The following is a 22,931-nucleotide window of genomic DNA, read 5'->3' on the forward strand; positions in this document are numbered from 1 at the left end:
AAGAGGGAGACATAAACAGCTGTTTCACAGAATTTTTTTTAGTGAGGTGCCACTGACGTTGGTCTGATGACGGTCCCTATCCCTGAGTTGTCAGCTTCCCTGCATGGCTCTGGAGAAACGCCGTCAGAGCAGCCGGTAAGAACCGCCCCACTCCGGGCCAGAGAGTGGCACAGAAGATGCTCCCATGTCTGCGGCAGCCCCTACCCACCCTGCTGGTGGAGCTGGAGCCCACTGGGCACTGGCCACCACTTGGGGCCCCAGGGTCCCCTCTTAGTGTGAGGCCGTGCTGGAGTTGGTCAGAACCCACACTGGGTCACACCTGGACCCCCACGCACTGGGGCACTGCGGTGGTGCCAGAGCAGCCACGGAAATGCTCCCAGCGTTCACCCTCCAGGGAGGAATGGGGCAGAGCAGGGCAGGCACACAACACCATGCCAGGCTGTTCCAAAACCCAGGTGGGACAGAACCCATTGGAGAATTGAGACTGAACATCCCGCTTTTCGAAGAAACTAATTCCTCTGATTTCACAGCCAACACCTCTAAGGGACTGCAAGTTCTGGGCAATGCAGCGTGAGGAGAGTCAATAGTGGGAGTGCCCAAAAACTGCTTAAAGGGAGCTGGGTTTGGAATCCTGATTGCGGAGCTGTGAGACTGAGGTGCTCAGAGTGCTCTCTATTTAGCACACCTGACTTTCCTGCTCTGGGGGTCTGGAAGACCAGATGGGAGCATCATTACCAATCTGGGGACCCACATGTCCTGACCTCGTTTCAGCTATGTAAGTCTTAGAGTGTCACTGTGTCCTCTCCCACACCCTGCACCAAGACTTACTTGATTACTCCACTCTGGAGAGAAGAGTTGAGGTCAAGGTTCTAACCAAAAAGAAAAATCCACCGTACACCCAGCCCCTGTTTCAGAGCACAACCCTGGAGGAGAAACGTGGCCCCTGAAGCCACTGGAAAAACCGGATGGCTTGGTGAAATAGAAACATGCCTGTGGCTGTCATGACTGAGACTGCCAGCTCTGTTGGTCTGGCAGCTGCAGGGCTGCATGTGCAGAGCAGCGAGGCGCTGGATGTGATGGCTTAAGGACAAAAACATGGCCCACTCAGGTCACACCATCTCTCAGCACCCTCATGGTCCAGGGACAGCTGAGGAAGACCAGATGAGCTGGCTCAGGTCAACATACTGATCCACACGCCACCACCTCACCTGGAGCCCTGGAGGAGCTCCATGGGGCCCTTGAGCTCAGCTCTGTTGTGGGTGATTCTGTTCAGCTCTGGGGGGCTCGGTCCTCGTCTTTGCTGTTGGGGTTGTTCTCCCCACCAGCGTCATCCAGCTCCTCCTGGCAGCTTGTTGCTACCGCCCTGGCCAGAAGAGGGGTCGGCTGTGCCATCCTTGTGGCAGAACACTGTCAGCCCACGGGTGCTGTTGTGGCTGCTCTGGTTGTTGAGGTGCAGAAGGCTGGAGGGCATCATTACCACACTGCAGCCCCTGCCCCTGCTGCCTGCAGCGAGGGCTGGTTTACACGAGTTCACTCACTGCACACAGGAGTTTCTTTGATGGGGGAACATCCCCTCCCCTCTGTGTGCACTGATTTTAAGGCAGGCACCATCAAACAGAGCAGGACACTGCCAGCACCGCCAGGCAGCACCGTGCTGTACCCGGCACTCAGGGTTAGCTGTAGTCTGATTCGTCTGCAGCAGCCTAAGGAACAGGCTGAGGAACAAAGCACACAGACAGGAGGGCGTTACCTGTCCTGGGAGGTGGATCCCTTGGGGTTGGTGTGAGAGCGGGAGGGGTATACGCCAGGACAAGGGGCTTGGCTCCCTTGCGGTGTCCAGCCTGGCCTCGCAGCTGGAGTGGACGTTGCTGTCCGTGATCAGGCTGCCCGAGGACAGGCACAAGAGCACCCCGAACCTTGCAGTGGGGGATGTTGTTCCTCAGCACGAGGACCTGCAGGCAGCAGGGGAAGCACCTGCGGCTGCAGGATGTGACCAAAGCTCTCCCTTCTGTAGCCCCCGTGCACCTGCACCCTCCCCGGCCGGCAAACTGGAGTCACTGGCACTGCTCCTCACAACCTGCTTTCCTCAAAGAAAGCAGTTAAATATTTACACAGCAGAGGTGTTCAATATTTTCCAGACAAACAAAACCACCTCTTAAATCCACATCTTACAAGTGTTAAGAAATAATTACAGATTGCCTTTGCATAGCCCACTTCGACAAACAACACAGATCAGAAGGTAATTAAATTATACCTCCTTTTATTTGCCCATTCCCGACTGGTTCCTCATTTGATCTCTCAGCTAACGTGGAGCCCAGCGGGATGTGACCATGGCCCATCTCCGCCGGGCACACTCAGCTGCCTGGAGGTGGCTGTGGGCAGCGAGGCTGAGCCATGTCCCACACAGCTGACCCTGGCCCAGGCCTGGGCTGTGCCAGGACCCCCAGCTCTGACCAGCTCTGCCACACTCCTGCCTCAGACAGCTCCGAGCCCATGCCTCACAGCCAGTAATTCCTGCTGATACATATTCCTGCTTCCTACTCCAGATGACATCTCCTACCTGAGCAAATTCCCACTGAGAGCTGGCCTGGGAATGCTCCCCTTCCTCCCCACCTCCAAAACGTCTATGTACAGTCTTTTAGAGCCATAGACTGAAAAACGGGCCCAAACCCTGGGCTGCCCCAGTCCTTGAGGATAGTCCTGCTCTGGCCAGGTGGCTGCAGAGGAACCCCCAAGCCCCCTGACTGTGGATTTTGGCAGTGATGGTACCCCATTCCTCACCACCACCATCCTGTCTGGCACAGGCACAGAGTTGAGAGCTGTGGGCAACTGCAAGGTGAGATGATGCTGAGGGAAAACCTCAGTTCAGCATCCAGTGTGTGTCCCCAGCCAAAATCCGCTCCTCTCGGCTGATCTCTGACTGAAGCAGGCACCAGCCAGGACTGGCCGCAGTGAGGGGCATGGCCAGGGGTCGATACTGCAGTCCCCCATCTCTGCAGCTGTGCTTCTACAGGGTCCAGTGGGCCTGACTAGGTGACCCCAACCTGCCCCCACATTAATACTTCCACTTGTGGTTGTACCACCGTGTGCAGCTGCCAGCAACCTGCCTTTCATGTGAGCTGGTTAACCACAGGAAAGCAGCTGGTGGAGCAGCAGAGAGAGGGAAGGGGGCTCACAGCAGCCTCACAGCACCTTGCTGTTCTGTGTGCAGTGCCTGGCGTAGGTCAGGTCCCTAAAGGTGCTTTCTTCCCATCTCACCTGCCCTCATGAGTAAATGAATGCTCTCCCTTCACATCCTTCAAAGGCATTGCCGGATGATGCAGCCCTGTGGAGAGCTGGCCAAAGGCTGGGCTCCCTTGTCCTGCTGCAGCTCCTGCTGCAGAGACCTGAGCTCCAGGTCGGTGTGCGGGGTGTGCAGCTGGCTGCTCTGTGGCCGGCAGTCCCCAGCGTCCCCACGCAGGACCCAGGCTCGGGGTTCCCCAGGACACCCCGCACGCAGCATCAGAGCAGCAGGGTGGGGTGGGCAGGCAGGGCCACCGGGTGGCTGCGGGGCAGTGCTGGCCAGTCCTGACCCCAGCGCCGCGTCCCCCGGCCCACCCTGCCCCACTACCTCCACCAGCACCTGCGGAGGGAAGGACAGGGACACAGAACCACAGAACCACTGAGATGGGAAAACACCTCTGAGATCATCAAGACCAACCTTTGCCCCATCATCACCTTGTCAACCAGAACACAGCACAAAGTGCCACATCCAGTCCTCCCTCACGCACCTCCAGGGACACTAACTCCACCACCTCTCTGGGCAGCCCATTCCAGTGTCTCATCACCCTGTGATGAAATTCTTCCTGATATCCAACCTGAACCTCCCCTAACGCAGCTTGAGAGTATGGCCTCTCATCAGTGGTCGTCCTGCCAGCACAGGAAGGGCAAAGCTTGACCAGGGAAGAACCCCATGGTGATAGGGACATGCAAATCCAGGCTGGACATCCCTGTCCAGGGCAGAGCTAACCAGTGCTGCTCAGACACATGGGGTCTGGCCACGGTCACCCCTACCTAGCCCCCCGCACACTCACAGGCCCGCAAGGCCACAGGAGCTGCTCCGGGCTTTCGGCTCTCTCAGGGCAATCAGAATTACACCACTTAACCTGGGGCTTTTGGGCCAGGCACAAAAAAGCACATGTATGCCGCAGCCTGAGCGTCCTGCCAAGGACACGGGGCTCACTGGGAAAGGTGTGACCCATGCTGTACCCCAGCGACCAGCAGGACCCCCAAGCAGGAGAGGGATCAATCAGAAAGCATTCACGAGCAACCCGGCATCCACAGAGCTGAACGCAGACCTGCTGGCCCGGCCCTGCCAGGGACAGGGTTTGGCGGCAGCAGTGCCACGTTCCTCACCATCGCAGCGCCGCTGCCCCGGCACGGCCCCGCCGCTCGGGCCCGGCCGTGGGGAGGGACAGAGCTCGGGGCACACGGAGCCCTGCGCCCTCGGCGGGTCTCGGCCGCTCGCAGGGCCCTGCGTTAAAGCGTGACGGGGCGCTGAACGGGCAGGCCTCGGGCAGCGACGAAGCACCGCAACGAACACGAGCCCGTACGATCTGCTCCCGAACGAACAGAACTAACTGAACTCCGCAGCCGGACACAGACACCGCCGGCGCTCTCCATCCTCTGCGAGAGGCAGTGCGGGCACGGCGGATCCGCCTCTCCCGGGGAGCCGCAGGGATCGAGCTCCCCGGGGCCGCGGGACCGGGGGGGCAGCACGGGGCCGGGCGGGGGGGTCCCACCAGGGAGCACCTGCGGCCGCAGGAGGGACAACGAGCCCCAGCCGGCCCAGCCCGACCCGGCCCCCTGCGAAGCCGAGCGGAGCTGAGCTGAACTCGCCCCCTCCCGGTCCCGCCCGCGCTCCCGCCGCCGCCCCGCCCCCGGGGGCGTGGCCATGCGGACGGCGTGTTTGATTGGCTGACACGCGCGGAGGCGCGGCGGCTTTTGTCACGTGGATGCGTGACGCCACCAGGTCCCGGCACCCTCCGCCGGCCCCGCCCCGTGCGGCGGCGCGGTGACGCCAGACGGCGGCGCGGTGACGTCAGAGAGCGGCGCGAGGCCGCGCCGGGCCGGGCGCTTGGGGCGCCGCGATCGCGCTCCGGCTCCGCTCCGGCTCCGCTCCCGCCCCGCTCCCGCCATGGCGGCACCGCCCGCAGGTGCGTCCCGCCCGCCCGCCGCCGGCTCGGTGGCTGCTGCGGCCGCGGGGGCTGTGGGGAAGCAGGAAGTCGCGGTTCCCTGGGCCCGGCCGGGCCGCAGCCGCTGCCGCCAGACTGACCTTGGGCCCCGGTGCAGGGGCTGAAATCGCACCGGGAGGCGCGGTGTGCCGGTGTGGGCGCGGCGGGGCACGGCACAGTGTCGGGAGGGATCGGGCGTGCGCGGGGAGCGGCCCGGCCCCGGCCTGTGCGCGGGCAGCGCCGGGCTCTGGCTCCCGCGGCCGAGAGCGGGGAGGGTCCCGCCGGGAGCCGCTCGGAGCGCTCCTCCTGGAGCCAGGAGCAGGAGCGCGGGGGTTCCCCGGGCACAAAGGCAGTGCTCGCATCAAACGCAGCGGGAGCTTTGGAAAACAAACGGCCTTCCCGTTCTTTCCCCCATCCTTTCTCTTTCTTCTCCGCCTTTCTCTCTACCCCGCCCTTTTCTTCCCTCCCTTTTCTCCTCCCTGTTTTCCCCCGCTCCTTTCTCTCTCGCCCCTCCTTTTCTTTTCCCGCCTCCTTTCTTTCTTCCTTCCTTCCTCGTTGCAGTAGCTCCTCAGGCAGGCAGGGCTGTTGTCCCCAAGCACCCTTTCAAGTCCTGGCAATGTCGTGTGTGTTGCTGGTGCTGGGGAGGATTTCAGGCTCACAAACCACCTGCAGCCTCACGTGGCTGTCACTGACCTTTCTCAGGCTGAGCTGTGGGGTGCGATGCGGGCACCTGCAGAAACATCTTTTTGTAACTGTTAAATAAATAATCCCATTCTTCTGTCAAACAGGGTTTGCCAGGTAAAGATCCCTGCTGTCCTCCCCAGACTGTCGGGTCAAGCTGTCTCTGTCCACATGTCCTTCAGGACCCTGGGCCTAGCCAAATTTGACTTCTGAAGCTTCTCAGCAGAACGTGGATGCCGAGCGTGGGGGCTGATGCAGAGGAGGCTGCGTGGCAGTGACCTGGGACTCGTAAAGAATTTCTCCACCGTGTCAGTGAGATCACACCTGCGTGACACCTGTGCAGCCGGTGGGGGTGGTGGTGCTCAGCTGCTGGCTGAGGTGAACCACGACGAAGTGTTATCTGGTGTTTTCTGCCCCAGGAAGAGGCAGAGTGTAAGGATCAGGTTTTGTAATGCTGCTGCACGTATTTGATTTAATTTGGGGGTTTTTCAGGTTTTCTGGCAGATTCTCGTTGTTCACACAGTTTTATTAGTGTGAGGATCAACCTTTCACTGTTGGAATTTGTAATTCCAGGGGAGTTCCTCCTGATTTATTTCTGTTTTAGTTTGAAAGAGCACAGAAGGGAAGAACTGCTGCTCTTTACTGTTTCCTAGACCTGAGCAGAGATGGCAAAGCATCCATCAGATCTGCCATTTGTTGCTTTTCCCCTTATATGGGCTTTTCTTTAACAGGATGTTTGAGTGATGCCCTGAGCAGGAAGAGCTGCAGGGTCAGCCGCAGCTCTCTCACGCTGGTTGTTTCTGGCGCAGGGAGGAGGCGCTGAGCCATGCTGCACGGGAAGGCCGGAGCCGCGGGTCCAGGAGGCTCTGCTGCGGCAGCCCCCGAGGAGTCTGCGAGCCGGGACACGGCGGCTGCCTCGGGCAAGCACTACCTGTGCGGCTACTGCGCGGCCTTCACCAACATCGCAGTGACGTTCCCCATCCAGAAGGTGCTGTTCCGGCAGCAGCTGTACGGGCTGCGCACGCAGGACGCCGTGCGCCAGCTGCGCCGCGACGGGCTGCGCACGCTGTACCGCGGCATCCTGCCCCCGCTCATGCAGAAAACCACCACACTGGCGCTCATGTTCGGCCTCTACGAGGATTTCTCGGCGCTGCTGCTCAGCCACGCGCGCGCGCCCGAGCTCCTCACGCGCAGCGCGGCGGCCGCCCTGGCCGGCACCACCGAGGCCGTGCTCACGCCCTTCGAGCGCGTCCAGACGCTGCTCCAGGACTACAAACACCACGATAAGTTCACAAACACTTACCAGGCTTTCAAGGTGCTGAAAGCATACGGGATGCGGGAGTATTACAGGGGATTGGTACCTATTCTGCTCCGAAACGGGCCCAGTAACGTGCTCTTCTTTGGCCTGCGGGGGCCCATCAAGCAGTGTCTGCCTGAAGCCACCTCGTACAGTGCTCACATGGTCAACGACTTCATCTGCGGGGGGCTGCTGGGCGCTGTGCTGGGCTTCTTGTTCTTCCCTGTGAATGTCGTAAAAACTCGCATGCAAGCTCAGATTGGTGGCGAATTTCAGTCCTTCTCCAAAGTGTTAGTGAAGATCTGGCTGGAACGTGACAGGAAGCTGATGCACCTCTTTAGAGGAGCCCACCTGAACTACCACCGCTCTGTGCTGTCCTGGGGGATCATCAACGCCACCTACGAGTTCCTGCTGAAGCTGCTGTGACCCCCGTCCTGCTCGTGGTGTGTTGGCACTCAGTGTCCTCAGTCCCAGGGAACAGTGCCTGTGCATGTGACAGGTAATTCCTTCCAGCCTTCAGTATTTATGGGGTGAATGGTGATACATTTAAACCTTGGTGCAATTATGATGAACTTTTTAAAGTATTCCCTTGCTGGCAGGTGAGTTTACCCCTTACAGAGCTACTTGACAAGGTCTAAAAGAGAAAACAAAAATACTTGTATTACTGTGTATCACTCCCAAAATTCCTTAACGCTCTGTGATGGGATGTGCTCCACTGCCCATGTTTAGAACATGAGAATCAAGGAGGGGCTGAAGAAAAACAATTCCATTGCCTGATCATCTTCCAAGTCTCGATTTTGGAACTGCATTTTCAGATGTTTTGGGGTCCTCATTGTGTAAAGCTCAAAGGACTGATCCAGAAGGGGATGACTGAAGTGCAGAGCTCCCAGCTGCACCTCATCTTGCTGCAGCCACTGCAAAGCGTGGCCTGTGGTGACCTTGTCCTCCAGCCATGGCACTGAACATGTGACCTCAGCCCAGGCTGGATTTCTGTGTGTGTGTGTGTACGTGTGCCTTCCTGTGAAAAGGGAAAAGTGGAAGGAATGGAACAGCAAACTCACTAAAGCTTTAAAGTGTCCTTCCTCATTAAAAAACACGGAGTCTGTTCTGCTTTTTGAGAGGATTTTTTTTTTTCTGCATTGCTGCTTTTTCTGTTGCCTCCAGCTACAGGATCAGGGAGATGTCCCTGTCTGTAACGCTCCTGGGACACTCCAGCTCTTGCAGCTGCTCAAGCACTTCACACATGGCTTTTTGCACTGCAGCGTCTTTTCTCAGTTCCCTCTGTGGAATTACAGATCACGAGATGGTTTTACCCAAAACTCGGGGTTCTGCCTGCTTGGTGTGTACTGTTAACAGTTCTGCAAGACAGAGTGGCACAGACAAGGTGAGATTCCTGGGTTACCTGCTTCAGTGGAGGTCTGTAGGTATAGCAGAGACGAAAAGCCAAAGATGACCTTGGAAGCAGGGAGGCAGGAAAGGTGGAGTGTTTGGAGACATGTTTCAGGACTTCTGTAGGCAAATATTGAAAAGGACTGACAGAAATAGAACTGTGTCTTACAGACATGGGAGTTGAGAGAGAGGAGACTTCAGGCTTTAGATACAGGGACAGAAGAGCAAGCACAACTCTGAGCTAGATGAGGGTCCCAACAAAAAGCGTTTGAATCTCCCTGAGGGCTTCCTCTTTTAGTTAAATTATACACTCATGTATAAACCAAAACACTTTGGATGATGGGGAGCAGCAGAGCTTCCAGAAACTGGTTTGAATTTAGTCTTTTTTTAAGTCTTGGAGGGGATATTGCTTTTCTGAATTTGAGTTTTCCATTTGCTGAAACTGTCTTCCGAAATTGATGCTAATCAGTGTGTTGTAATCATAAACACAGTCCTGAGCTTCACAGCCAGCAGTGGGTGGGCACAAGCACGAGTTCCTGTATCCCAGTGGTGATTATCTGCTTCTAAATAAAATGTTTACTGGATGTTTGTTACTGGCAGAATCTGATTTTTACCAGTGTACCATTTTTTTTCTTTTTGTAATCACTCCTTGATGGAATAAAAATAAATCTGCATCCTGTTTCTCTGTGGAAGGTGTTGTGTGCTCCTGTAATGTCAGGGAAGCCGAAGTGTTGAGGGTGAGAGTTTGGCACAAGCCCAGAGATGGTCAGTGCCCAACTACCCCAGCAAACATGAAATAGTGGAGCCCTGGGTCTGAGGTTCAGAGTCAGTTTGGACTCTTCTATGAGGTCACTTTCAGAAAAACTTTATGGAAAAGCTCTACTGTGACACACACACTTGAGAATGGCAACATCGAAGCACTAGAAGGTGATTTTCCTCTTAACTTTGGGGGGCAGGCAAGAGCCAGTGAGCATGGCTCCTTTTAACATAAATAAAATACATTTCAATTCAGTGAATTATTAAATGTTTATTATGCAAGCAAGAGAAACTGTCCACAAATAGTAAGTTACTGTACGGCTGTAAGTACAATACTTCCAAAGCAGTTCTGATACTTCATATACGGTATTAAAAGGCTACAGTTTTTACTATGAAATCTCAGGTATTTCAAAATACTCTACATGCACAATTTGTTTCTGTATTAAAAACCTTATACTTAACTGAGGATATTTAGTGCTTTAGAAAATGCACCTTTGACTAAGATCAGCCAATGAGAAGTTTCTGTTTCCTGCAGGTCAAAAACATGATGGGTCGTTGACTTCTTCCTTTCTCTGCAACTTTTTACAATCTGTAAAGTAGATTTTTTTAAAAAGTTTTCATTTGGCAAGCGTAGTTCTTTTTTTCTATGTCCTAGAGCAACAGACCCATGTTTACGATGTCAGAACCTTCTCCACATCAGTGCTACCAAAATCAAAATCACAACACAAACAAAAACAAACCCCACTAAATTAACCACACACCCCCCCGAAAAAACTGATGTTTACATTCTAATTCTGGTAGTAGGCATCGAACTGTCCTTACCCCAAGACTCCAAGAGTGCAAACAAACGTGTGAGTGTCTGTCTATCGCTGTGCTTTTCTTCCTATCCCCATGGTGTGGCGATGACATTGCTCCCCGGACTGTCCCTGTCTGACGCGTGGACGGCGGCACCCCCGGGCTCACCGGAACGGCCTCTGCCCTCCCGGGAGCGAGCACTGGGAACGCATGTGCTCCCAGCACACGGACACGGACTGGGACACACGGAAAACCAGCTCCGACACGGCTTTGGCTCCTGCGGCCGCCACCGCTGTGACCGCCCCGCCGGATCCGTGGCTGCCGCACGCCGGGCGCTCCCCCAGGAGCAGGAAACCACCAGCAGCGACGGCGTGCTGTGCGCTCCGACAGAGCTCCGGCCCCCGAGAAACGCTGTGGAATTATCGAGTGCTGCAACACCAGGCTGCAGACACCCCTGGTGCGAGCCACGCCCTCCCCGTCTGTCAGCGCCGTCCTTCACCTCCCGTGGAAATGTTTCCTTGCAGTTGTTTCACAGTTTTACACACTTCTCGAGGCTGAGCATTCAACTTTTGAAACACAACTAGAAGATAAACTTTTTTTTTTTTACTACCTAGAAATAACCCAAAGCTCACCAACACATAAATTCATTGTTTCAGTAATGTTACTGAGAGAGAACTGAAAACCCTTACACCACCACATGACTGTGAGGCATGTCAGCTGTAAGCCACTGAGCAGTGAACTTCACAGGTAAAACGTGGTAAAGCCTTCATGGAAAACTTCCAAGTGTTGTTGGAAAGGAGTAATCAATCAAATGACCAAAATCTAAGATTACCTACTTACTCTAATTCAAACTTATTACAAATGTCATCAGAACTAAGTAACAATTCTACAGCATACATGTACAGATTCTGTCATTTTATGCAGCTGCTGGACACGCTACGAAAGCATCAGGGTGACCAAACCCCTTCACCGGGTAAGCTGTCGGTCCCGGAGCCAGGCAGGGCCTGTCAGCCAACCACAGGTGGTATCAAGGAGTGGTGACACATCTGTCACTTTGCGGTAACGGTCCTTTATACAGAAAGGTGAGTGTCCAAAGCTCAGCACAATACTGGTGTAAAACACAGCGTATCATGAGGTAGAATTAAAAAGGTAACACTCAGTGCATATTCACAGGCATAGGGTTACAGTCACTAGGGATCCACCAGTCTGAGGAAGTTCTGACAGGAAAAACAAAAACAGCCTTGAAAACAGACAGACAGACCCACCCAAGAACCTCTTTGATCCTGTGGGTGCTCCTTCACCTCCAAAACAAACACTGTGCAAGCCCATGAGAACTGTAAGATTCCCTCAAACATCCCTGCAGTCCCTTCCATGATGTGTAATAAAACATTAAATAAGGTGAGAAAACAGCAGCCTGGCAGTGGGACAGCAAATGCTTGGGGAAAAGCTGCTGTAGTCCAGGGCAGGACATGTTTTTTTCCCCAAACAGCTTGGCCCATTACAAACTCCTTGTAGCTCTTCCTTTGCATAAAAATCTCATATCCCACACTTGTCCCCAAGCTTCCTGCACACTTCACTTCCAGGGCGTTGAACCACAGCTGAGGGAAGTGCCCTGAGCTGCTTTAACAACCCAGCAGACCCACCTGCCCCACATGCAGGCTCAGGCCAGCAAAAGGAATGTTTGCCCTCAGATTACCAAACACACAAAATTGGAGGCTTCATATTACCAAAGAAATTCTCCAGAAGAGGAAACTTGGGATTTTTTTTCTCATAATGCAGAGGAGCATTAAGTTTCAATGATTTCTACACCAGGGTATACTACCCACATAAATACAAAGCTACAGGAGGATCCCCAGGCTTCTCTTTCCAGCTCTCTCACGTCCATAAATGTTGTCTTTATCCCCAAATACGTTTTGCAAAAGGCTTTGTAAGAGTCAGCTTTGAACAAGTGTGCTCCATCGAGCCAGAGAGAGTGAACCTGAACACCAGCAGGTGACAGTCCTTTCAGGTCAAGTTCCCTGCTGAACTGAGTGTGTGACTGGTCTGCAAAACTACAGTGAAATACTAAAAAAAACCCTATATTGGAACATGTAAGTGGATGAGAATGTTATAAACTGATACGGATGTACAAGACTGAAATACCTGTGCATTTACAAGGTTAGCTCTACTAACTCAAGGGCTGAAATCTGGCATTCATACTTTGGGTGTGACCATTGAATCATAGAATACACTGAGCTGGAAGGGACCCCCAGGATCATCAAGTCCAAGCCCTGGCCCTGCACAGGTGTCCAAACGCTCCTGGAGCTCTGGCAGCCTCAGGGCCGTGCCCATTCCCTGGGGAGCCTGGGCAGTGCCCAGCACCCTCTGGGGGAAGAAGCTTTCCCTGCTCTCCAGCCTGAGCCTGCCTTGGTACAGCTCCAGCCATTCCCTGGCTCCTGTCCCTGTCACAGAAGTGATCGGTACCTGCCTCTCCACTGCCGCACAGGAGAATGTTCGAGAGCACAACGAGGTCTCATTTCAGATTCCTCCAAGCTGAACAAACCAAGTGATCTCAGCTGCTCCTCCTATGGCTTCCCCTCCAGACCCTTCACCAGGGTGAACATTACAGTGTTTCACTGTACTGTTTGCACTGATGATAAGCCTGATTAGATCCAGGCAGATCTCATAGTGACAGGTTTGCTTTTAATCCCCTCCCCGACAGCATAGGTGAAGAAAGGCTCACCTGGCAATACTAGGGACACATCCAAATTAATTTCTCCCACAGCAAGAGTGCAGGCAAGGTGTGTGTGGAAAAACAGCCAGGTGGGAAATACCCAAACATCAGCAGAAAGCCACCGTGTTTCAGATGTGGGATGATGTGGAAAGCTCCCTGCAACAGAAACCTGGCAGAGGAGAGGCCAGAGCTGCCCCGCTGCACCAACATACAGAGATCCTCTGGGGCAGGGTCTTCCCTAGTGCTCAGTGGTGGGCTCAAGGGAGCCTGCCCGTGCAGGGGCTGGGCCTGGGTGATCTCCAGTGGTCCCTGCCAGCCTACGCCACACTGTGATTCATTTTCCTAGCCAATGACAACCACATTAACAAAGAAATGAAAGCAAAATTCCTTTTTTTTTTTTTTTTTTTTTTTTTTTTGGTAAGAGTAACTAACCGTGTTGCTTACGTAGACAAGCACTCATCTACTAATCACCACAGAGTTGCTTCAGCGACAGAAGAGGAAGCAGAGGTGAGGCAGTCCAGCTCCTCTGGGACACGAGGTACCTGGGCACCCTGCCCCTCTGCGTGGTTCCAAACAGCCCATTCAAGTTGCGCTGAAGGAAACAATCAAGTATCAAGGTACAAACACAGCAGGACAGCAGCCTGATGGCACAGGAGCAGCAGGAGCAGAGGTCTGCTGGTGGGGCCGGAACACGGCGTGTGGCCGCGGGCTCAGGGACGCAGGACCAAGATCCATATGGTGCTGGCCTGAAAAAGCCTTCCACTGTCACGTCTCAGATCACGGTAACTGTGACCTCCTCTGGATTCACAGATTTTGGAGACAGCACACTTCCAGTCAGCTGAACTAAAACCCACAAACATCCATCCACAGGTCCCACTGGTGTGCCTAGAACTTTGGCTGGTAGAGGGAGACACGTCCGCTAAGGCACCCCGAGGCGATCTGACAGTGCGTGGGTGAGAACTTGGTGGTCAGCACCACGTCGTTGTGGGAGTAGAGAGAGCGGATCTCGCGCAGGGGGCTGGCCTCCCGCGGCAGGCAGTCCACCAGCTCGCTGCAGTGCGCGTCAAAGCCCAGCAGGCGGATGCCGAAGCCGTGCGGGGACGAGATCATGCGGCCGTCGGGGCTGAAGCAGAGCTCCTTGATGTAGCCCCGGCCCACGTTGGCCTCCTCGATGCAGTGCGTCAGGCGCAGGGAGCAGCGCGGAGAGACGGGGCGCACCGGGGCTCCTTCCTGGAATTCATAGACACAAGTCCACTAAAGGGAGAGGCAGAGAAAGGGACACTGAAAGAGAAGTAAAACACTGCAAACACACATTCCCTCCCCCTGCACCTGAACAGGTAATGAGCAGTTCACATGAACAGGTAGTGGCATAGGAGAGTGATGCTCCTGCTGACCTGCTCTTCAGTGAGCACCCAGAGCAGGCCACTGCCTCAGCACCTCCCTCCCTATGAACTATCCAAGCAAAGCAGCTGCCCAGCATTAAAAGCTGCTATTTTAATTAAATGGGTGCTAGATATAATCTTTCCAATCTAGGTTTCATCTGCAGAGAGCAAAGCCTAATCCTTTGGCCAGGCACCTGCTCTAATTTAGTAAATATTTAAATTAAATCTATAAAGTCAAATTCATCTGACTGTAACTTAGAGCAGATCACTGGCATTTTATGCCTTTGACTTCAAAAGGAATGGAATCTTGACATGAGGGGGTGACAGAGTTTTGAAGGAAGGTTATGAACAGCTCTACAGCCAGTTTGTTATTTGTGAGACACATTAAGATCCCTGTCTGTCATCTCATTATTTACTCTCAAAACAAATACAAAAAACCAAATCAATGACAAAGTTTATATCATGTTGATTCCACCTCTGCCCCACGACAAGCATCCCTAGCTCTGTTTCATGCATCCTACTAAAATAACCACAAAACAAACAATGCCAATGAATATTAATAAAAGAGAGTAAGGCAGACTCTAGGACTAAGAGAAGTTATAACTCAGTCATCAGTACCAACTGACCCAATGTAACATTCTGCATTTTACAGAAATTCTGTGTTGTACAGTGGTTTGATTATTACAGAACCAGCATTAGAATTTGTAGCCAATCTGTTAAGCTTCCACTCAGTCCCCTACACTTCTGTGAAGGGTTACCATTACAAAGAGTGGCTTTCTTCAACCAAAAAAAAAAAAAATCCCAAACGAATACACAGAAACACAAAAAAAAATCCGACCCCAAACAAAACCAAAGCAACCTAAATTTACATCAGCAATCAAAGTAACTGAACTGTTTATTATTGGTCCAGTATTATTGTCTATTGTTGGTCAAGACAGAGGAGCAGAATCCACAGCTTGCAGCTGAACTGTAGCTGGTCTTATGACTTCCTACATCAAGTAAAAGGCTTGAAGCAGGTTCTACCAGGAAGATCACTTAAAGAGAACAACAAAAGAGATACATCTGACTGTACGTATTTTAAAGAAGAACACAAGGTAATGTGTTACCTCCTGGTCATCTGTGTTGCTGGAGCACCGGAGCAACGTGGCCCACCCCTTGGGGTGCAGCTGCAGCGATGTGATGCAGTTTCCGCGATCTCTTTCTCCAGGAACCTCTGGTGTTAGCACCTCAAGGCTATTTCTAGGTGATCCCCCTGGAAGAAGAATTAACTGTGAGTCCCAGAGAAATGCATACATTGACCTTCACCTCTCTCACCCATCCTGCTGCTGAAGTGGGGTCACACCTGTGGCAGCTGCACATGGCTGCCAGGACAGACCACACACTGTCAGGACACAGAAACTCCTGCAGCCAACACCAGACTGGGCTCAGTCCTCTCTTCAAACAGCTCCTTTTGTGGAAATCTGAATGCCAAGACCTGTATTGAACCAGCCCACGCTGACAACTACATTAACCTTCCACACTTACGCTCTACATTAGCACTACAGCAAAATCTAAAGAGTGCAGTTTTTATAAGAACTGTTGATTCTCAAACTTGTATGATGTCCTCTCCAAATTCCTTCCAAAACTTGTGCAGCTTGCAGCTTTTCTCCCTTCCTCCCCTCACCCCCAGGTAAATCACTCCCTGGCATCCAGGTAAGCCTCCTCTCATCAGAATACTTCAGCATCTCACAACCACGAGTAGCTAAAAATTAACATTACATTTATTTGAAATTGCAAGGGATGCACCAAGTATTCACCCATTTGCCAAGTTCACGCTGATTCTCTGGAAGTGTATCCTCTTTTTTTCCCTTACAGATCATTCACACAAACTTTGGTCAAGGAAAAACACAAGGAAAACAGAGCACCTCTACATAACAACAACATATTGAAGTAAAATAAAGATCTTGTTACTTTTACCAGATTTCTCAGAAATAAAACCGGATTAGATCCCCAGGCTTTGGTGTGCAATGAGATTTTATTGGTTAAGTAGAAGTCTCAGCAACACCATTCTTTAAAAACCACAGGACAAAAATGCAATTTTTCACTATCGTACTCTGGCCTCTTTTGAATACAGTAAATCAAAGTCCAGGATTTCTTTTCATTTATCTTTCTTGTAGTGATCTTTCCTACCTTCTCGCTGGGAAGGCCGTGACAAGGTTTTCTCCGAGAGCGGCCCCGAGTTGTTCTGGTGACAGGGTGAGCCCACAGCTCGAGGGCCAGAGGAGCCTGATGACGTTATGTCTGCAAACAGCACCAGACAGATGAGCCCACAGGTACCCCAGCACACGCGGGCTGCTGGCCAAGAGCAGCCCACAAAATACCCCTAGCACAGAACTGCCACAGACCGCCTCACCAGCATTCACCTGAGCTCGATGTGGTCCTCCTGGCTCTTAAAATCGGGTAGCTGCCAACCTCTAAAGACTTGTTTAGGTCAAGGTCGTGCAAAATCAGAAGGTAACCAGAGGAGGTGGAGATCAGCATTTTGGAACAGTCTGGTGTCAGCCTCATTCGCATCAGAAAACGGGTGTGAAAAAACTTCTTGTGGGGACATCCATCCTCTGTGCACCTGGATAGCAAGGAAAGCACAGGAGGGGCCTGTGGTCAGCTCCAGCTCAAGCTCCTGATCGTGTCCACAAGAGTCCAGGATGTGCCCAGCAGCACTCATTTTGCTCACCCCACAACCTTTTTCTCGAGCACTTTATTTATGTCTTTCTCCTACTTTTTAATGAAATGGGAGAAGTCACACATTCATACAACTACAACAATGAGGACAGAACCTTCTTGGGAAGAAAGAAACCACGTGTTGGCACGTCATCAAGAGAAGCTCCTTTCTAGCCATTTACTATTACCAGAGAGGTGATGCATGCTCTTGGTAAGGGCTATGAACTACTCCCAGTGTTTCAGAACACATGGCAGCCCCACTCAAGGAGGCAGGCCTTGCATCTTGTACCTGTCCTGGTGTGCTGCAGAAAGGCCAAGGGGTGAGCACAGCCACATACCTGTTGGTGTCCCAGATGATGACGTTTCCATCAAAGCCCGACGTCACCAGTAACCTCGTGTTGGTGTCGTACTCAATATTCTTGACCCAGCTGGTGTGGCCATGCAGAGTACATACTTTGGTGTTCAGCTTCCTCAGGTCCCAGAGGGCTATCGTCGTGTCATCAGAGCACGTTGCGAACAGCCGGTTATCCAGGAACCTGGGAGCAGGAGGGAGACACAGCAGCTGCTCAAGGCCATCTCCAAGGCAAATGTTCTTAGGCAGGAATGTAAGCTAATGCAGAGATAAGCAGAGCAGCCACAAACAAAACCCCTCCAACTTACAGCAGAGTGTGTGCCAGTGGAAGTTCCACTGAACTGCTGGGATATGAACCAGCAGTGCCCCTGTAGCAGCAAACGAGCAAACACACAGAGGGACAGCAGAGGTTTGATTTGGTTTGGGGGTTTTTAGGGGGTTTGTGCGTTAATGAATTGTGTTCAAATCACACAAGAGCCAAACCACCACTGGAACACGTGCTCAGACAGACCCCCCACAGTAACTCAGTCTGTTCCCCCTCTGGACAACGTTCAGCTCAGTGGGGTTGAAAGCAGCACAGCTAGGAAATAAACTGAATAAACGGAGTCCAGAGTTTACTGAAGCAAATTCAAGGCTTTTCAAAACCACCGAGTGAAGACGAGACCTTGTTTGAGAACATACCAATATAAGTTACTTGGTTCACTGAGAAAATCAACAGATTAAATCACTGAGTTTGCACTATGCAGATCAAAGGCAAGCACCACTGGAATTCAGGCAAGCCTTGACTTTCAGAAGGACAAAGCATGCTGGTTTATGTTTGGAAGTCATTCGATGAAGGCACTCAATTAAGAAAACCCCTAACTGAGGTAAAAGGAACAAGACACCCATCCAAAAAACACCCACTAAAAATCCTTCAAGCCTAGAGCTACACCAAGCAAAAGCACCAACAACTTTGAAAAATGAATACCCAACTACCATCGGAAAAATCCCAAACTTTGGTAAATAGTAGGCATCTTTGGTGCTTACTACAAGGGACTTCTGCAGTGCTGCAGAATCCTGCTCATCAACCTGAGCAAGGCTCCAGGTTACACTGCAGTAACTGTGTGCAGAACAGAGTTCAGTTCCTTTGTGTCAGACAGACACACATTTTAATCCAGCTTTCCTGACAGACATCCAGCTAACGTAAAACTTCAGTCTTTTGTAACAAGGACAACCATGACGAACATGGCACCCCACATCATATTGGGCTCTTTTGAGTGAAAACACTCAGAATATTCTAAAGTTTTCCTGGGTTGTTTTGTTTCGGTTTAGTTCTTGGTTGAGGTTTTTTGTTGGTGTGCAGTTGGTTGGTGTGCAGTTGGTTTTGGAGTGGTTTTTTTTGCTTTGAGAATCTGAATGAAGAGCACCTGCAATATTGTTAGAATTAAATTCACACCTCAAAATCTATTCCCAGAACAGCTTAAAACCCCTGAATTAAAAAGCAAAAATATTACATGGTAAAAATAGTGATGGATTTAGACTCCTGCTCTTGCTATTTGCAGCTCTATCCCAAGAAAGTGGCAGAGGATTTAAACTATAAAGCCTAAGTACAGGCTGAGTTGTGTTAAAATGTCCCTCCTGACCTACCTGATGTTATTTACACAGTCTTCATGAGCTTCGGAGAGAGTCTTGATGTGCTTTGAAGATATTGGGTCAAAGAGCAGGACTTCAGTCTGTTCACAGGCAACGGTCAGCACCGACCTGCAGGGAGCGGAACAGAAAACTCTGTGTTTGTGCTGGGTTTTGCCCTCCAGCAGGTGCCTGTCATGCCACAGACACCCTGTGTCATCGGGTCCATCTGCCCACACCTTCCAGGGGTTCTGAGACAGAAGAAGTAACACTGATTCAAAGGTTTATATGGAATATCTATTTGCCCTTCTGCAAACCAGTCGGATTTTTTGCACTAAAACCTTGCAAAATACAAATTTGGCAGTAGCGGGGGGACCCCCAGCACCAGCCTGAGCTGGACACTCGTTAGCAGGATTGTCACCCCTGGCCCCTCTCCTCCTGGAGAGAGTCCCTGCTCCACCCAGGTGAGGTGGGAGGAGCACAGGATGACACCGCACGCCAGGAACTTGCCCCAGTTATTTAAACCACAGCCCAGGGGTGCTGCTGATGTAAGCAGCGCTGACACCTGGCCACCAGAACGGACCCTGCGCCTCGGGATGCACGGGCACAGCTGGACGGGGATGTGGGGCACACCTGAAGCGCCGGGCATACCTACGCGGAGCCCCCGCACACCGTGATGGGGAGCGCGGGGCACACCTGGGAGGGATCCCGAGCACACCTACCCGTCGGGCGAGTACTCGAGGTTGAAGACGGCGCCGTGGGTGCGGGTGCTGAGGGACACGGAGTCCGCGGGCTGGATGGCGCCGTACAGCCCGGTCATGGCGCCGAACGCGTCCCGCGCCGGGTCCACGGCGGCCCCGCGGCCCAGGCAGCGCCCGCGCAGCCACGCGAAGAGCCCGCCCGGGGCGCCGGGCCCCGGGTCCGCGGGGTCGCTGTGGCGGGGGGGCTCCGGGTCCGGCCCCGGGTCCAGCCCCGGCCCCGGCCCCGGCTCCGGCCCCGGGCCCTTGCTCATGGCGGCGGCAGCGCCAGCCCGCGTCCGCCCCCTGCCGGCCGCCCCGCGCCACTGCGCCTGCGCGGACCCGCCCCCGAGACCCCGCCCACACCGATCACGTGTTCGCCACTGCACGTGACCGTGGGGCCGGCGGGCTCGGGGCCCCTCAGAGCTCGGGGCCCCTCAGGGCTCGGGGCCCCTCAGAGCCCGGGCCCCTCAGAGCCGGGGCCCCTCAGACCGCGGGCCCCTCAGAGCCGGGGCCCCTCAGAGCTCGGGACCCTCAGAGCCGGGGCCCCTCAGAGCTCGGGACCCTCAGAGCCGGGGCCCCTCAGAGCTCGGGCCCCTCAGAGCCGGGGCCCTTCGGGGCGCGGGCCCCTCAGAGCGCCGGCCCTCAGAGCTCGGGGCCCTCAGGGCGCGGGCTCTGGCGCCGGGCGCTCAGGGGCGGCTGCAGCCGGGCCGTTGTCATCCAGCGGCTGCACTGGGGCCGTCCGGTGCTCACCTCCTCTTCTCTTCTGACGAACAGGGAAGACCATCCTAAGAGGAATTTGCTGTCTGGGCGAGGGCCACGGGCGTGAGGCGGGCGGGGCCGTGCCGGCCCTGGGGACCGCCAGCACCCACCCAAAACGGACCGCAGGCGCAAACGGAGGGATGAACTGTGCCTCGGACTGCTCAGCGCGAGAAGGGAGATATAACCAGCAAACGGAGGGTTGAGTACCAATTAACAGAAAAGAGATGTAATTTGTAACCAATTACTGCTGATGTCTTTGTACTATGTATAAACAGTGTAAAGTTTTGATGGTCGGCGAGCAGCTTTTGTGTGCACCCAGCTCCTGCCTTGTGCAAACTAGGATGAAAATCCAGGGTGAACCAGCAGTGCCTGAGCTCGGTGTGTGACCTGGGGCTGCGCCCCTGGGAACGAGCCCACGTTTGGGACAGCACCTCCCTCCCCGGGCCTGCGCCTCCCTGAGCCTGGTGCCCCCCACCCAGTCCTGGCCCAGCACTCTTTGCCCTCTTTAAGACAATTAGCAGCAGGTTTTTTCCAAAACTACCCAGGGTGATGCCTTACGGTCAGGGTCCCTCCTCCCCACAAAAGCCACTGCTCTAGTGGACTGTGAATATTTTTCCTTGCGTTTTTACAAACATACTGACATAATATTTTTATAAATATATTAAATGTCAATATGTTTTTTCAAACAGCGTGTTCTGAGAGCACGAAAGACGCTACTCACACCTTGTTGGCAAAGAGGAGTCTGGAGAGGCCTCATTTGTCTGGTCTGGTGCTGGAAGGTGCAGGACAGGTGTCAGTGAGGATGGGATCCATAACAGTCCCAGGCTTCGAGTCCAGCGGCCGGACCACCCCCTCCTTTGGGGTCTGTTTCATGCTGGGAGTGTCACTGTGACCTCTGTCTTATCTCCAAATGTTCATTCTGTCCCCTACAGAGGAACTCAGCTTTCCTCCAAAACATTCCTTGTCCCTTGCACGTTATCTCAAGTCTTACCCCCAAAGTTTTCTCTACCCACCTACTACTGACTCTACTTCACTTTGGCCTCAAAATTCACAGCTCAGTCTTGGATCTCCCTCATTCCTGGGGACCTGCTAGAACGTTTGGAGTCCTGCCCCTGGTCACCACAGAGAGACCTGCCCCAGTCACAGAGCAGAGTGTGTTCGGTGGGCTGGGGAGACATGCTTGGAACACCTTGGGCAGAACCCCAGTCTGTTCATGGAGAAACAGGTCAAGAGCTGTAGCAACACCCAGCGCAGAGGGTGATATTAACGCACCAGGCCTCGAGAAGAGTTTCTTGGCAGAGCAGTGCTGGGAAATGTAAAATGTACTCCTGATAGTGCCTCAGGGAAACACAGATGCTCTCCCAGGAAACAAAATACAAGTCGGTGTTGTTGCAGCTGACCCTGTGTGTGAGACACAGCCCCCTGGCCTCATGGAACCAGTCCCTCCCCCATCCCTGCGCACACACCACAGGATTTCAGTAAAGCCCTATCCTGTGGGCTGGAAGGGGTTTCCAAGAAGTGTTGCTTGCCTCCCTCACTGTCCAGTCAGGTTTGTGCTGGACCTGACTGGACATCCTGCTTTGCGCTGGGGTTGAGTTCATTTCTTCCCGAGAGCAGGCGTAGTGCCCTGCTCTGCATTCAGGGTGAGGAGAATGCTGATCGTACGCGGATGTTATGGCTTTGCCGGGCAGTGCTGGCCCTGCCAGGGGCGTTCCAGCTGCTTCTGCCCTGACAGCAGGCTGGCAGGGGGGCTACAAGCAAGACAGTTGATGCCAGCTGGGTCAGCTGTTATTTGTATCCCCTCCCTTTACGTTCCCCCAGTTTACATACTGAGCATGCCATATGGTGTGGGATGCAGATTTCCAGGTGGTCAGAGCTTTTGGGGGAGCCTCCTGCGCATGACCTGGCCAGGCATCAGTCAGCTGGCTTCCTGCAATTCCAGCCAGAAGGATGTGCTGGTCATGCAATTCTTCCACCTTTTCCAAATCATAAGTAATTTTTGGGGATTCATTGGCTATCCAAATTCTCTCTCTGAATTCCATCTGCTTATGCTTATCTCCATAGAGACAGTATAATGGGACAGAAAAGGAAGAATAATGATAAAATAATTAGAATATACAAGACAGGTGGTGCACGATGGAGGAGGATCCCTGGGAAGTTGCCCCAGGCTGACCAGGCCTGTGGCATCTGTGGTGCGAACCGTTGGTTCAACATGGCGACAAACAGGGAAACCACCTCAGGACGAAACTTTTGGGGGAGCGCGTGAAACACTTTGTACCGCTGATAGCCGAGACCCCCGTCACGGACCGGCACCGGAGCCGACCTGCTCGGCGGGAGAACGGGCACCAGGAGTACGGGGCTCCGCGGGGGAACTCTCGGTTCGGCCGGACGGTGCCGCACCACGGAGGAACGGCCGGGCCCGCCCCGGGCCCGCCCCGGGCCCGCCCCGGGCCCGCCCCGGGCCCGCCCCGGGCCCGCCCCGGGCCCGCCCCGGGCCCGCCCCGGGCCCGCCCCGGGCCCGCCCCGGGCCCGCCCCGGGCCCGCCC

The 22,931-nt window shown here is 53.7% G+C and overlaps 2 protein-coding genes and 1 long non-coding RNA gene across 6 annotated transcripts; 2 read left to right on the forward strand and 1 right to left on the reverse strand.

Annotated features, from left to right (window-relative positions):
- The first annotated feature begins 5,086 nt into the window (after positions 1-5,086).
- On the forward strand, positions 5,087-9,261 carry SLC25A51 (solute carrier family 25 member 51). Of its 4 annotated transcripts, none has more exons than XM_032097458.1 (3): positions 5,087-5,195; positions 6,002-6,326; positions 6,704-9,261. In XM_032097458.1, exon 3 carries the CDS (start codon positions 6,721-6,723, stop codon positions 7,615-7,617), a length of 897 nt encoding a protein of 298 aa, XP_031953349.1. In that variant the 5' UTR covers positions 5,087-5,195; positions 6,002-6,326; positions 6,704-6,720; the 3' UTR covers positions 7,618-9,261. The 4 variants fall into 4 exon arrangements, with proteins under 4 accessions (XP_031953349.1, XP_031953350.1, XP_031953347.1 ...); XM_032097459.1 differs by having other exon boundaries at positions 6,002-6,202; positions 6,626-9,261; XM_032097457.1 differs by having other exon boundaries at positions 5,088-5,195; positions 6,002-6,202.
- A 3,971-nt stretch (positions 9,262-13,232) lies between these two features.
- DCAF10 (DDB1 and CUL4 associated factor 10) lies at positions 13,233-19,934 on the reverse strand. Its single transcript, XM_032096951.1, has 7 exons — positions 19,609-19,934; positions 18,905-19,018; positions 17,265-17,462; positions 16,629-16,831; positions 16,396-16,506; positions 15,333-15,478; positions 13,233-14,098 (listed from the first exon to the last, which is right to left on the reverse strand). Exons 1-7 carry the CDS (start codon positions 19,896-19,898, stop codon positions 13,730-13,732), a joined length of 1,431 nt encoding a protein of 476 aa, XP_031952842.1. The 5' UTR covers positions 19,899-19,934; the 3' UTR covers positions 13,233-13,729.
- A 16-nt stretch (positions 19,935-19,950) lies between these two features.
- Positions 19,951-21,529, forward strand: LOC116438211. Its single transcript, XR_004237629.1, has 3 exons — positions 19,951-20,583; positions 21,075-21,247; positions 21,440-21,529. It is a non-coding gene; the product is annotated as an uncharacterized LOC116438211 (long non-coding RNA).
- The last annotated feature ends 1,402 nt before the right edge of the window (positions 21,530-22,931 follow it).

The sequence above is a fragment of the Corvus moneduloides genome, chromosome Z, assembly GCF_009650955.1.
Source record: "Corvus moneduloides isolate bCorMon1 chromosome Z, bCorMon1.pri, whole genome shotgun sequence".
Classification (NCBI taxonomy): domain Eukaryota; kingdom Metazoa; phylum Chordata; class Aves; order Passeriformes; family Corvidae; genus Corvus; species Corvus moneduloides.

What these genes read in the sequence shown, in the direction of transcription:
- SLC25A51 (XM_032097456.1), top strand. Translation starts at nt 6,721, where the DNA reads ATGCTGCACGGGAAGGCCGGAGCCGCGGGTCCAGGAGGCTCTGCTGCG.
- DCAF10 (XM_032096951.1), bottom strand. Translation starts at nt 19,898, where the DNA reads ATGAGCAAGGGCCCGGGGCCGGAGCCGGGGCCGGGGCCGGGGCTGGAC. An exon ending in CTCGAGTACTCGCCCGACGG is followed by an intron (nt 19,019 to 19,608) that starts GTAGGTGTGCTC and finishes CGCTCCCTGCAG; the next exon opens with GTCGGTGCTGACCGTTGCCT. An exon ending in ACGGCCTTCCCAGCGAGAAG is followed by an intron (nt 15,479 to 16,395) that starts GTAGGAAAGATC and finishes TTCTTCTTCCAG; the next exon opens with GGGGATCACCTAGAAATAGC.